This window comes from Salmo salar, chromosome ssa05, assembly GCF_905237065.1.
Source record: "Salmo salar chromosome ssa05, Ssal_v3.1, whole genome shotgun sequence".
In the NCBI taxonomy this organism is placed as follows: Eukaryota; Metazoa; Chordata; class Actinopteri; order Salmoniformes; family Salmonidae; genus Salmo; species Salmo salar.
The window spans coordinates 80,426,091-80,441,175 of NC_059446.1; the positions used below are offsets into that span (position 1 = coordinate 80,426,091).

The following is a 15,085-nucleotide window of genomic DNA, read 5'->3' on the forward strand; positions in this document are numbered from 1 at the left end:
CCGCAGTCATGGCCATTTCTGCATCAGGACAGGGCTATTGTTACCACCATCTCCATATGTCTGCTACACTGTGGATCTCAGTGGTCGTCCGTGATCCTAGTTAAAGTTTCCACTGTGAGACAAGTTTTCTCTCTCTTGGTCCGGGCTTCTGTTGCTCCGATTGTTTTTTGAAAGGAGTTCTCACAGTGAGAATCACAAGTTACAATGCCGCATAGTTCAATGTTTTTATTGTCAGCATTGAATTTGGTGCCTCAGTACGCTCTATAGGCTACATAACAGAATCAGACATCAAGTTGGCCCTACACTATCATTACAAACCTCCATTTCTCACAGTCCTTTAAAACAGTGAGCGGCAATGACTGCAGCTGCTATTTTTCAGGCATACTGTAGGCTTAGTTAGGACAGGAAGAGAGGAATTAGTTCAGTATTATCCTCTTTCCTCTGCCTGTCTCTATGGATACTTCAACATCATTCTAATTAAGTGTTATCTTCCCTGGCAGAGGCAGTACTTTTCTGTGCCACAAACCACCAAGCCCCAATTCAGACATTTTCTCTCTCTTATGGCAGCGCGTCAATAGTGCTGCACACACTGTCTGCTGTTTCCACCCAGTGTCCCTTAGAAACTGGCCTAGTGTGTCGTGCCGGCCGTCCCTGCAGAGTGAGCAGAACAGACTGCCTCCTGCCTCCCTCCTCTCATTGTGGGAGAATTAGCCTGTTCCATTTCCTCAGACGGGGCTTGGAGACTAGTTCTCACTACTGGAAAAGGAACAGAGTGCTGGAGCCAATGAACACTGCTGTTGATTCTATTCACTTTGGTTTCTTGTGTCTTTTGCCAAACTATGATTGTGTAAAGATTGTTATTTTAGGGAATTAGAGGTTTGTTAAACTTGAATTTAGGTTGTTTATCCATTACTCCAAAAACATTTGAATAATTTGGTATCCATGTATTCATCATCAAAAGCACATCCATAATGGCTTGAGTCAATTATTGCTCGCTGGCCAAAGCAATCTGTCTCATGTCCTTCTGATAACTATAGGCGGAGGCCATTGGTGATCTATGGGACTATAGACTCATGAAACGCCTGAGGTCAGGTGTGTTGCAGGCGTCAGCCCTACATCAAACGCCTGTCTTCTTCTGGACAGCCGTGGGATATTGATCCACCACACTACAGCATAGCAGGTCACCTTTGTTTGTTATTAGCTAGCTCCTTCCATCAGTAAGACATCAGGACATATCTGTCTGCCTGCCTGCCTGCCTGCCTGCCTGCCTGCCTGCCTGCCTGCCCGCCACCCTGTTTGTAATGAGTGAATGATCAGGCTCAAACCACTAAATGTCACAATACATTCATTAAGCTAAATCACATACCAGGGACATTTTATTGATTCAATTGATCAGTTGCATTAATGTGATGTTTAAATCAAATGTTATAATCTAAACTAACAAAGCAGTAGCTTTGTGACTTGTCAATCGTGATAAAGGTAGTATTTCCATGTCACTTTGGCCCATTACTCTTGGTGTGATAATTTGTCTTCATGCCTGCTGAGTTGTCTCCAATAAGACTCCAGTCTCGTGTTGTTCTGAACCACAGCTGAGACGTGATGATGAGTAACAAAGCCTTGCTTGCCTTGAGAAACTGGTCTCTCTGTCTCTCTGTCTCTCCCCAAGCCTCGCAGGGATGCTTAATGCTGCATGGCCTTAAACTGTCTGTAGTCTCAGTAGTTTAAAGCTCTGCCTTATGGGTTGGAGGGATGGAGGGTTGGAGGAGGGGGGTAGTTGCGGATTGTACAGGAGCGATAATGATGCGTTTGGAGGAAGTAGCCGTGTGTTACGGCTCCAACTTAGCCTGTTTGTTTTCTTGAACAGTGAATGGTCAGTCAGTTGCAGGACATCTTTCCTGCCAAAGCCGCATTTCTCTCTGGCATCAAACGTGAGCCAAACATCTGTTCCCTGCAAAGTCACCATTTACGTTCTTTACCGGCCAGCGCCAGGCAGCCTCGCATAGAGTGTGCTGCCTATTTGCATAGCGCCCTGCTGAGAGTGCTGCCGCAGTAAGTCCGTCACATTCTCCCCACTTCTAAAGAGGACGAGACTAGGAAAATGCTAATTCCACGAATGAGCCAGTTAGGGTGTGTGTTTGCATATATGTGAATTTTTGTGTGTGTCTGTGTGTGTGGGGGGGAATGTTTTAGGGAGGTGGTTATTATGAGAATCCTTCCAATAATTTGAGGCGGCATGTAGCCTAGTGGTTAGAGCGTTGGACTAGTAACCGGAAGGTTGCAAGATTGAATCCCCGAGCTGACAAGGTAAAAATCTGTCGTTCTGCCCCTGAACAAGGCAGTTAACCCACTGTTCCTAGGCTTTCATTGAAAATAAGAATTTGTTCTTTACTGACTTGCCTAGTTAAATAAAGGTAAAAAACCCCCAAAAAACAAATATATTTGTTTTATATGGAGTCTCTCATTAGCCTCCCTCCTCCTTCCCACCTTTGTCCTTTATCCAGTTCATTCTAGCTTTATACCCTTTATAGTGTTATAATGTAGCTCCGTACCCTTTATAGTGTTATAATGTAGCTCCGTACCCTTTACAGTGTTATAATGTAGCTCGGCATACCCTTTACAGTGTTATAATGTAGCTCCGTACCCTTTACAGTGTTATAATGTAGCTCCGTACCCTTTACAGTGTTATAATGTAGCTCCGTACCCTTTACAGTGTTATAATGTAGCTCGGTACCCTTTATAGTGTTATAATGTAGCTCGGTACCCTTTATAGTGTTATAATGTAGCTCTGTACCCTTTATAGTGTTATAATGTAGCTCTGTACCTTTTATAGTGTTATAATGTGGCTCCAAACCCTTTATAGTGTTATAATGTAGCTCCAAACCCTTTATAGTGTTATAATGTAGCTCCAAACCCTTTATAGTGTTATAATGTAGCTCCATACCCTTTATAGTGTTATAATGTAGCTCCAAACCCTTTATAGTGTTATAATGTAGCTCTTACCCTTTATAGTGTTATAATGTAGCTCTATACCCTTTATAGTGTTATAATGTAGCTCCGTCCTTTATAGTGTTATAATGTAGCTCTGTACCCTTTATAGTGTTATAATGTAGCTCTATACCCTTTATAGTGTTATAATGTAGCTCCAAACCCTTTATAGTGTTATAATGTAGCTCCATACCCTTTATAGTGTTATAATGTAGCTCTGTACCCTTTATAGTGTTATAATGTAGCTCTGTACCCTTTATAGTGTTATAATGTAGCTCTATACCCTTTATAGTGTTATAATGTAGCTCCAAACCCTTTATAGTGTTATAATGTAGCTCTATATCCTTTATAGTGTTATAATGTAGCTCTGTACCCTTTATAGTGTTATAATGTAGCTCTATACCCTTTATAGTGTTATAATGTAGCTCCAAACCCTTTATAGTGTTATAATGTAGCTCCGTACCCTTTATAGTGTTATAATGTAGCTCCGTACCCTTTATAGTGTTATAATGTAGCTCCAAACCCTTTATAGTGTTATAATGTAGCTCCAAACCCTTCATAGTGTTATAATGTAGCTCCAAACCCTTTATAGTGTTATAATGTAGCTCCGTACCCTTTATAGTGTTATAATGTAGCTCCAAACCCTTTATAGTGTTATAATGTAGCTCTGTACCCTTTATAGTGTTATAATGTAGCTCCAAACCCTTTATAGTGTTATAATGTTGGCTTCATGGAGTAATGAGCTTTAAATCTGTCATGTCTACAGGCCTCATAGTTTATTAATGGACACCGTTTGACAATATAGACCTTAGTGCTAAAGTAGAAGAATAACAGGATGGAATGGGGAAAACCTATAACTTCTGGCATAGCACAGTATTCTACTCTCTCTGGACATTGTTGCGTATCCAGTCTTGGTAGGGTACATTACATTTTACATTTAAGTCATTTAGCAGACGCTCTTATCCAGAGCGACTTACAAATTGGTGCATTCACCTTATGATATCCAGTGGAACAACCACTTTACAATAGTGCATCTAAATCTTTTAAGGGGGGTTAGAAGGATTACTTTATCCTATCCTAGGTATTCCTTAAAGAGGTGGGGTTTCAGGTGTCTCCGGAAGGTGGTGATTGACTCCGCTGTCCTGGCGTCGTGAGGGAGCTTGTTCCACCATTATATTCAATATAAAGCGTTGTGAAGGGCAGGAGTACTGTCACGACTGACTGAGTGACTGATGCTAGTGTATTCTCTGCGCCTCCAGGCTGTTGTCATGTTCACGGAGCTGATCAGGGAGAACTTCAGGAACAGCAAACTGAAGCAGTGCCTGCTGCCGCCACTGGGGGAGCTGCTCTACCTCATCGCCACACAGGTGACGATATACTCCAAAGCAGTGCCCTTTCAACCCTATGCCTTATCTCTACCCTATCTCCTACTGTTTAATGAAATTAGTGTGTGAAATTATTGCCATTACAATGAATTAGACCTACTAACTTCTATTCAATCAATCAATCAAATGTATTTTATGAAGCCCTTTTTAAATTAGCAGTTGTCACACAGTGCTTTACAGCTAATGATTTATACATCTGTGGGCTTAGGCCTTTATGATGATATTCTGAGACTGTCGATAATCTACCACAAAGATACCTGCTTAAATAGCTACTGTATTTAAGCACTCTCGGATAATATCAGCACTTAAAGATGTTTGTCTGTCTGTATTTGGTTTTTGTGTTTGATGAATGCTCACTACAGTTTGTGCAAGGGTTTGAAAACACTACATTTCAAATCGCTCTGCAACACACAGTATTGCTTTTCATAATGGCTTGCCACTAGTTTATTATTCCATTGAAAAGCTATGCAAAAGAGCTGTTTAACTTTCACGCTGTTTTGACTGTAAGCTGTCTTGAGCTCCCGCTGCATCTGAAAGCCATGTAGACACACATGAAGGTTCCTGGTAGTGGGATCTTTATTTTCAGTGGGGTTCCTGTTCCTCTCTGAGCTCTCCAGTTTGTCAGGGTCACTCAGTGCAGCACACACACAATGGCCATTGACTTTATTAGCTCAATAACAAATAGAAGTAAAGGGTTTTAAAGTGCCATTTATTCTCTATTGGCTATTTGTTTTTTTCTCCACAAAAGTGTTTTACTGTATGGGAATGTGCTTTCAACGCTGAATTCAGGTAGCGTTAGTTCTAGTTTAATAAAAATACCCGTGAAGAGTAATTGCATGTTATGGATCCACACCATATTGGTACACGCGACAATTATTTTTCTCCTAATTTATGCTAACTGAAAATCTTAGGAATTTGTACACCATCTCCACAGAATAATGGAGATGCTTCTAAATAATTTTGAGTATTCTGAGATTCGAACAACATTTATAGGCCCTTTCATATTATTAATACTACATGGACAACATGGGGAAACAATCTGTATGAGGATTGATGTACTGTAGGTATACTGTATTACATAACAAAATAGATTTTTTTTAAACACAGAAAAATGAATAGATGGCATAAAAGCAGAGCTTAGGTAAAAGCAAGCCATGTGGTTAATGGGCTCTCTGAACACTGCAGATGTAGGATCTTAATTTGAGACAGTTTGCTACAGCAGGAAAATAATCCTGTAGCAACAACATTTTTGTAGGGGTTGATGCATTTTTCGTTAGGGCAAATCAAGTCTGAAATTTCAAAGTGGAAATTACAAACTTTGAAACCTTTTTAAAACTCAAATATACTACAAGTCTGCAGGAAAATTCTCAGCAACTAAAGAGGGATCAAATGAAGATCCTACATCTGCATGCAACGCAGTTTATGATCAAAGGCCTCATTAACACGGATGTAGTGATGAAAAGGTGGGAAAATGTGAGCAGCAGTGGAGATGACGGGAGGAGAATAGTGTAAATACAATCTAACTCAAAACAACTTCACATGTAGTGTAATCGGTGCATAAAGATTATTCTGAAAATAGAACAGGTGTGTAAACAGTGTTTCTATATGCTTTTGGTTCGCTACATCACTCCTCATTGTTTACTGTCAATATGTTTTTGGAGCCAATTAATTCACATATCCCCAGTTTACTACATAATAACACACATTCCCTCACCAGTACCAAAGGCATTTCCAAGTTCCAAATTTGGTAGCTAGCTAGAGCATTTGCTGGGGCTTATTTATTTAGCCTAATTACGCTAGCTGCTGCTGCTTTGTTTTGCCCTAATTGTTCCCCCAACGAGCCGCTACAGAGGTCCTCTCTGTCTCCACTCACAGCCCCTCCCCTTTTCTTACCTTCTCTTCCCTCTCTCCCCGCAGGAGGAGAAGAAAGAGCACCCAGGAGAGCTGTGGGTTGTTCCTGCTGCCGCCTACACAGTGTTAATGAGGTGCCTTCGGGAAGGGGTAAGACTGCTGCACCTGCCTCAGCAGGAGGGAGGGAGGGGGGTGGGGGAGTTCCGCGGTAATGATCCTCCTGCAAGGCCCTACAGGCATTGTTTGCCAACTGCAAGTCAAGGGCATGCAGCAGGCTGTCGTCAGCCCCTGTCATGTACCTGCATCAAAACAAGCCCCGGATGGATGGGTCCTTGTCGTGACCTCGCCGGCAATTAACGACCGGTGGATACACACACGTACACACACATACACACTCTGTATGTAGGCTGTGTGTAGTGTGTCAGTCAGCCAGATAGTCTGGCCAGAGGACCGTTGTTCCTCAGCTGGTGCATCTGTTCTTCTTAATTACAAAACTGAGTTTGTTTCAAAAGACGATGTCTCTTCTCCCAGAAGGCTGAGTTGATATTACGTGTTCATTATAAGCTAATTAGCAAAACTTTTAGGCTGGCCAGCGTATATACCAATATGGAGCAAGATTATTCCCAAGATTTGTGAGTTGGGTGGGGGGGGCAAATATAATTTAGTTGTACCTATGTACTTAAGAAACTTTATTTGTACATACCGTAAATTCCGGACTATAAGCCACAACTTTTTTCCCAGGCTTTGAACCTCGCGGCTTAAACAATGACGCGGCTAATAATGGATTTTTCCCGCTTTCAATTTTTTTTTCTCCAAAAAAACACATTCTGTGACGTGCTCAGTTTTTTGGCGGCATGAAGCTTTCATTAGACCAATGAAATTGCCGTTCGGGTTACGGTCAAACAACTTTTTTGTTTACTGTTTAGATTAAATCGAGCGCTCTCAAACTTCCCATCATTCTGATTACGGTAGTCATTTTGTCACCCTCAACATGGCAAAGACACGGAGAAATGCATATGATGCAGCTTTCAAGTTGAAGGTGATTGATCTGGCTGTTGGAAAAGGAAATAGAGCTGCTGCACGGGAGCTTGGTCTTAATGAGTCGATGATAAGACGTTGGAAACAGCAGCGTGAGGAATTGACTCAGTGCAAAAAGACAACTAAAGCTTACTGCTAATTTTTAATTTTTTGTTACAAGCCGTGTTTCGTTAAAGCCTATTTATTTTTGTTACAAGCCGTGTTTCGTTAAAGCCTATTTATTTTTGTTACAAGCCGTGTTTCGTTAAAGCCTGTGTGAAGTTGTAACGATCGTCGTGCAGGAAGGAAGAAGTGGACCAAGGCGCAGCTGGGAGCGAACTCATGTTATTTATTACAGACTGAAATAACACGGTCAAAACAGAGAATAAACGTATCGCTACTGCTCCAACAAAAAGAGACAACAACCCACAAACATCGTGGGGGGAAAAGGAACTTAAATATGATTCCCCAATCAGAGGCAACTAGTGACAGCTGTCTCTGATTGGGAATCGACAGAACCCAACATAGAAATACGCCCCAAAGCAAGGCTATACCAAAAACATAGAAAATAAACTATAGAAATGCCACACCCTGACCAAAATAGAAGAGTTCACCTGGTCAGGGCGTGACAGTACCCCCCCTCCAACGGTGCGTACTCCCGGCGCACCAACCTAAAGTCTATTAGGAGGGGGGACCCGGGTGGGCGCCTCACCCTCGGTGGAGGCTCTGGCCCCGGGCGTGTTTCTCCCCCTGCCTCCACCCTAGCCCTACCCCTCTGGCCCGGACTGGACCACGGTGGAGCGGCATGCTCAGGCTCCGGAGCGGAGCCGCCGACCGGAACAGGACTGGTCACCGGTGGACCGGACACAGGCCGTGCCGGACTGTGGACACGCGCCATGGGCCTGGTGCGGGGAACTCGGACGGGCCGGACAGGACCGGGGACACGCACCACCAACCTGGTGCGGGGAGCAGGGACGGGCCGGACTGGCCTGGGGACACGCACCACCAACCTGGTGCGGGGAGCAGGGACGGGCCGGACTGGACTGGGGACACGCACCACCGGCTTGGTGCGGGGAGCCGGGATGGGCCGGACAGGACTGTGGACACGCACCACTAACCTGGTGCGGGGAGCAGGGACGGGCCGGACAGGACTGGGGACACGCACCACTAACCTGGTGCGGGGAGCAGGGACGGGCCGGACTGGACTGGGGCCACACAGCACTGGCTTGGTGCGGGGAGCAGGGACGGGCCGGACTGGACTGGGGACACGCACCACCGGCTTGGTGCGGGGAGCAGGGATGGGCCGGACAGGACTGTGGACACGCACCACTAACCTGGTGCGGGGAGCAGGGACGGGCCGGACAGGACTGGGGACACGCACCACTAACCTGGTGCGGGGAGCAGGGACGGGCCGGACTGGACTGGGGCCACACAGCACTGGCTTGGTGCGGGGAGCAGGGACGGGCCGGACTGGACTGGGGACGCGCACCACTAACCTGGTGCGGGGAGCAGGGATGGGCCGGACAGGACTGGGGACACGCACCACTGGCTTGGTGCGGGGAGCAGGGATGGGCCGGACAGGACTGGGGACACGCACCACTAACCTGGTGCGGGGAGCAGGGACGGGCCGGACAGGACTGGGGACACGCACCACTAACCTGGTGCGGGGAGCAGGGACGGGCCGGACTGGACTGGGGCCACACACCACTGGCTTGGTGCGGGGAGCAGGGACGGGCTGGACAGGACTGTGGACACGCACCACTAACCTGGTGCGGGGAGCAGGGACGGGCCGGACTGGACTGTGACCGCACACCGGCGACACAGTGCGCATAAGCGGCGCCGGATATCCTGGACCGAGGAGGCGCACTGGATGTCTGGAGTGCACAGCTGACATCACCCGTTCTGGCTCAACACCCACCTTAGCCTGGCAAGTGTGGAGCGCTGGCACAGAACGCACTGGGCTGTGCAGCCGTACCGGAGACACAGTGCGCGTCCTCGGCGCACGATACATCGGACCGAGAAGGGGCACCGGAGGCCAGGAGCGCTGAGCCGGCACAACACGTCCTCGCTGAACACTCCCCCTAGCCCGGCAAATGTGGGGCGCTGGCACAGAGCGCACTGGGCTGTGCAGGCGCACTGGCGATACCGTGCGCACCTCTGCCACCCAAGGCTCTTCCTCCACGCTGTCCCTACGCAGGTCCTCCAGGACCTGCCACATCTCTGCCTCCTCCTTCGCCGTTATCCCCCACGAGAGCAGTGGTCTGGGCTCTTCCTCTGCCCTTCCGGACCACCCCATTAGCCCCCCCCAAAAAATTCTTGGGGGTGTCTTCCGGGCCTCCTCGACCGCCGCCTGCGACTCCTTCCACCGGCTGGCATCACCTCCTCGACCTGGGAATCCTTCCGCCAGGGTCCTTTCCCCGACATGATCTCCTCCCAGGTCCAGAACTCCTTTCCCTCGCGAGCCCATCTCTCGCGCTCCTTTTCCTCCCGCTGCTTGGTCCTGGTTTGGTGGGTTGTTCTGTAACGATCGTCGTGCAGGAAGGAAGAAGTGGACCAAGGCGCAGCTGGGAGCGAACTCATGTTATTTAGCCTTCCCCGTAGCTCAGTTGGTAGAGCATGGTGTTTGCAACGCCAGGGTTGTGGGTTCGATTCCCACGGGGGGCCAAGTATGAAAAAAATGTATGAAATGAAAAAAATGAAATGTATGCATTCACTACTGTAAGTCGCTCTGGATAAGAGCGTCTGCTAAATGACTAAAATGTAAATGTAAATGTAAATTTATTACAGACTGAAATAACACGGTCAAAACAGAGAATAAACGTATCGCTACTGCTCCAACAAAAAGAGACAACAACCCACAAACATCGTGGGGGGAAAAGGAACTTAAATATGATTCCCCAATCAGAGGCAACTAGTGACAGCTGTCTCTGATTGGGAATCGACAGAACCCAACATAGAAATACGCCCCAAAGCAAGGCTATACCAAACACATAGAAAATAAACTATAGAAATGCCACACCCTGACCAAAATAGAAGAGTTCACCTGGTCAGGGCGTGACAGAAGTTAATTTGTTTCAATGTACCGGTAGGCACCTGCGGCTTATAGACAAGTGCGGCTTATTTATGTTCAAAATAATATTTTTGTTTTAATTCAGTGGGTGCGGCTTATATTCAGGTGCGCTTAATAGTCCGGAAATTACGGTAGGTCAATTTAAGTCTGATGCCATCTACTGTAATTTCATTGAAAGGATTAGCCTAAAAATAGGTTTTGTCCAGACAGTTTACACCAAATGTGTGAATTCTGATCCATAATCTCCAGTCTTCTATTTAAAACATATTAATAATAATGGTGTAATGGATCCTGTCCATCTTTTCTGTTGTTAACATATTTCCAAGAAATGATGTCAGATGTTTTTATCTACCTCTAGAATGTTATATCTGTTGAATTGTTGCTCAGTAGTTTTGAGGACTGTTTCACACCAAGGGGCCTCACAGCATCAGAGGGAAAGTTAATGTACATGCTTCACACAATGTTGACAATGTTGACTGTATGGGATAGTTCTGGAGAGAGTTCTGTCTGGGATAGTTCTGGAGAGAGTTCTGTCTGAGTGACTGTCTGGGATAGTTCTGGAGCGAGTTCTGTCTGAGTGACTGTCTGGGATAGTTCTGGAGAGAGTTCTGTCTGAGTGACTGTCTGGGATAGTTCTGGAGAGAGGTCTGTCTGAGTGACTGTCTGGGATAGTTCTGGAGAGAGTTCTGTCTGCGTGACTGTCTGGGATAGTTTTGGAGAGAGGTCTGTATGGGATAGTGTTGGAGAGAGGTCTGTATGGGATAGTGTTGGAGAGAGGTCTGTATGGGATAGTGTTGGAGAGAGGTCTGTATGGGATAGTGTTGGAGAGAGGTCTGTATGGGTGTCTGTATGGGATAGTTCTGGAGAGAGTTCTGTATGGGTGTCTGTCTTGGATAGTGTTGGAGAGAGGTCTGTCTGGGATAGTTTTGGAGAGAGTTCTGAATGGGATAGTGTTGGAGAGAGGTCTGTCTGGGATAGTGTTGGAGAGAGGTCTGTATGGGATAGTGTTGGAGAGAGTTCTGTATGGGATAGTTTTGGAGAGAGTTCTGTATGGGATAGTTTTGGAGAGAGGTCTGTCTGGGATAGTGTTGGAGAGAGGTCTGTATGGGATAGTTTTGGAGAGAGGTCTGTATGGGATAGTTTTGGAGAGAGTTCTGAATGGGATAGTGTTGGAGAGAGGTCTGTCTGGGATAGTGTTGGAGAGAGGTCTGTATGGGATAGTGTTGGAGAGAGTCCTGTATGGGTGTCTGTATGGGATAGTTTTGGAGAGTGTTCTGTATGGGATAGTTTTGGAGAGTTTCTGTATGGGATAGTTTTGGAGAGAGAACTGTATGGGATAGTGTTGGAGAGTTCTGTATGGGATAGTTTTGGAGAGAGTTCTGTATGGGATAGTTTTGGAGAGAGTTCTGTATGGGATAGTTTTGGAGAGAGTTCTGTATGGGATAGTGTTGGAGAGAGGTCTGTATGGGTGTCTGTATGGGATAGTTCTGGAGAGAGTTCTGTATGGGTGTCTGTCTTGGATAGTGTTGGAGAGAGGTCTGTATGGGATAGTGTTGGAGAGAGGTCTGTCTGGGATAGTTTTGGAGAGAGTTCTGTATGGGATAGTTTTGGAGAGAGGTCTGTATGGGATAGTTTTGGAGAGAGGTCTGTATGGGATAGTTTTGGAGAGAGGTCTGTATGGGATAGTTTTGGAGAGAGGTCTGTATGGGATAGTGTTGGAGAGAGGTCTGTCTGGGATAGTTTTGGAGAGAGTTCTGTATGGGATAGTTTTGGAGAGAGTTCTGTATGGGATAGTTTTGGAGAGAGGTCTGTATGGGATAGTGTTGGAGAGAGGTCTGTATGGGATCGTTTTGGAGAGAGGTCTGTATGGGATAGTGTTGGAGAGAGGTCTGTATGCGTGTCTGTCTGGGATAGTGTTGGAGAGAGGTCTGTCTGGGATAGTTTTGGAGAGAGGTCTGTATGGGATAGTGTTGGAGAGAGGTCTGTATGGGATAGTGTTGGAGCGAGGTCTGTATGGGATAGTGTTGGAGCGAGGTCTGTATGGGATAGTGTTGGAGAGAGGTCTGTATGGGATAGTTCTGGAGCGAGTTCTGTCTGAGTGACTGTCTGGGATAGTTCTGGAGCGAGTTCTGTCTGAGTGACTGTCTGGGATAGTTCTGGAGAGAGTACTGTCTGGGATAGTTCTGGAGAGAGTTCTGTCTGAGTGACTGTCTGGGATAGTTCTAGAGAGAGTTCTGTCTGAGCTGGGGCGAAAATCTGATATCAACTTTGGAGGGGACAATTACATGAAATTTTCTCAAGAGCAATTCCTGAGGGGGACACCAAAAGTAGTGCTGTAACACATAGCCTACATTGTAATATGGTAAATGTATATTGAGGAACCAAAGAAATAAGGTGTTTGCCGTACTCCTAACTACCGGTACCCAAAACTACACAACTAATCACAACAGCAATACCATTGCCTTTAACAAATCTTAGTTCAGTCACCAGTTTAAGTTGAGAGTGGGGGTATCCATGGCATTTTCCAATTATGTTCCTATTTTACAAGTCAAAAAAATTGAGAACCTTTCATAATGTTGCCAAACAAAGACTCAACAAACTTACCTGAGACTCCCTGTCTCTGCCAGTCTGTCACTGCATATCTGTCCCCAACTCTGCTGTCTGTGTGCCATCTGTTGCCTGCTCTGCCTAATGACATCATTGTGAAACATTTCCATTAGAATTTAATTTCTTTCTTATGAACATTTTATCAACTAGTCTTTGAGATATTAGGCTACTAGGGTTCTTACTATGCGTTTTGGTGTATTGAAAAATACTCTGATGTCCGTCTTTTATTTTTCTGCCATTTTTCTACCTGGCTGGCTGGCTGGCTACACACACAGTGTGTAGGTTATTTACAGTAGGAGATGGGCTTCTATCATCTTCAATCATTCTATTTGGGCTTCGATCTAAAAGGTAGCTAGCAAATGTGAAACGGATTAAAATGACAAGAGTTGACAGCTGTATGAGTTCACCATTTACACAACATACGATGCCACATAAATGGAATAGGTACTAGCTAGCTTAATAGTTCATATTTGCGCGCTAGCTCTGCATATCCAGCTAGTGTGTGTGCGCGATTGACTGGATTAACCTCACGTCAGTTACGTGCATTGAGTGCCTTTCAGACAGTAGATACGACCTCTCTGTTACCTAGCAAGCTAAGGAACTGGCAGTGGATCAAACCATTGTGAGGCAAAGGGTGGGGGGGTCGCAATCTTTTGAAACTTAAAACCGCGCTATTAAGTGTCTATAATCAGCACAATTGCTTTCATTGCGTATTATTAATATTATTTAAATTACATAGTTATGTTTCAGTGATATATTGGGGGGGACAAATCATATTTTTCCCAGGATGGGGGGGTCGTGTCCCCCCCGTCCCCCCCGGGATTTCCACCCCTGTGTCTGAGTGACTGTCTGGGATAGTTTTGGAGAGAGGTCTGTATGGGATTGTTCTGGAGAGGTCTGTATGGGATAGTTCTGGATAGAGTTCTGTATGAGTCCTGTAGGAACTGCAGACACAGGGGACTTTTGTTGATTAATTAAAGGATTTGTTCAATGCAGACTCTGAGCTGTAATGAGAATAATACTATCAGGAAAGTTAACCTCTATAGGCTAGGTGGGACGCTTGCGTCCCACCTACTCAACAGCCAGTGTAATCCCGTGGCGCGTTATTCAAATACCTCAAAAATGCAAAAACTTCAATTTTTCAAACGTATGACTATTTTACACCATTTTAAAGACAAGACTCTCGTTAATCTAACCACACTGTCCGATTTCAAAAAGGCTTTACAACAAAAGCAAAACATTAGATTATGTCAGCAGAGTACCCAGCCAGAAATAATCAGACACCCATTTTTCAAGCTAGCATATAATGTCACATAAACCCAAACCACAGCTAAATGCAGCACTAACCTTTGATGATCTTCATCAGATGACAATCTTAGGACATTATGTTATACAATACATGCATGTCTGTTCAATCAAGTTCATATTTATATCAAAAACCAGCTTTTTACATTAGCAGGTGACTAGCATGTGACTAGCATTCCCACCGAACACTTCCGGTGAATTTACTAAATTACTCACGATAAACGTTCACAAAAAACATAACAATTATTTTAAGAATTATAGATACAGAACTCCTGTCAGTCTCTCCAGCACCGGTCCACAGTTCTCCATGCGCGCCAACACCTGATCCATGGCGTTCCCCAGACGGTGGAGCAGGGTGGAGTGTTGGTCAACTCTTTCCTCCATGGACAGGGTTGGCGCTGAAGCTCCTGCTGACTCCATCAAGTTTTGGTGCGTGATTTCTGTCACGAGCTGGCTCGAAAAAACAGGAGAGGTAGAGTCAGGCGCAGGAGACAGAGAGTTCTTGACCACACTTCTTTATTCAAGAAAACTGGATGTGGTCGCCAAAAATATAGGGACGCAGCCCTTAAATTATTCTGCGGTGGTGTACACAATGAAACCAACCACAGGCAGAGAAAAACCAATACACGTTCCTCAAGCACATAAACCGGACAAGAAACACAATCACGCACAAACACAGACATCCTACGCTAAACTAAATAACCCCCCCCCCTACTAATGACTAACCCAAAACAGGTGCGTGCCTACCTAGACCTAACCAACAGAAAGTGAAACAAAAAGGGATCGATGGTAGCTAGTAGGCCGGCGACGACGACCGCCGAGCTCCGCCCGGCCGAGGAGGGGCGCCACCATCCGTCGGTGTCGT

The 15,085-nt window shown here is 45.6% G+C and overlaps 1 protein-coding gene across 1 annotated transcript in view; it reads left to right on the top strand.

Moving 5' to 3' along the window:
• LOC106605905 (serine/threonine-protein kinase ULK4) overlaps positions 1-15,085 on the top strand; it is a 285,759-nt gene that overhangs the window by 38,605 nt on the left and 232,069 nt on the right. Inside the window, exons 18-19 of the mRNA XM_045719099.1 lie at positions 4,245-4,352; positions 6,288-6,371. Coding sequence (XP_045575055.1) covers positions 4,245-4,352; positions 6,288-6,371 — 192 coding nt within the window. The remainder of the gene's footprint in view (positions 1-4,244; positions 4,353-6,287; positions 6,372-15,085) is intronic.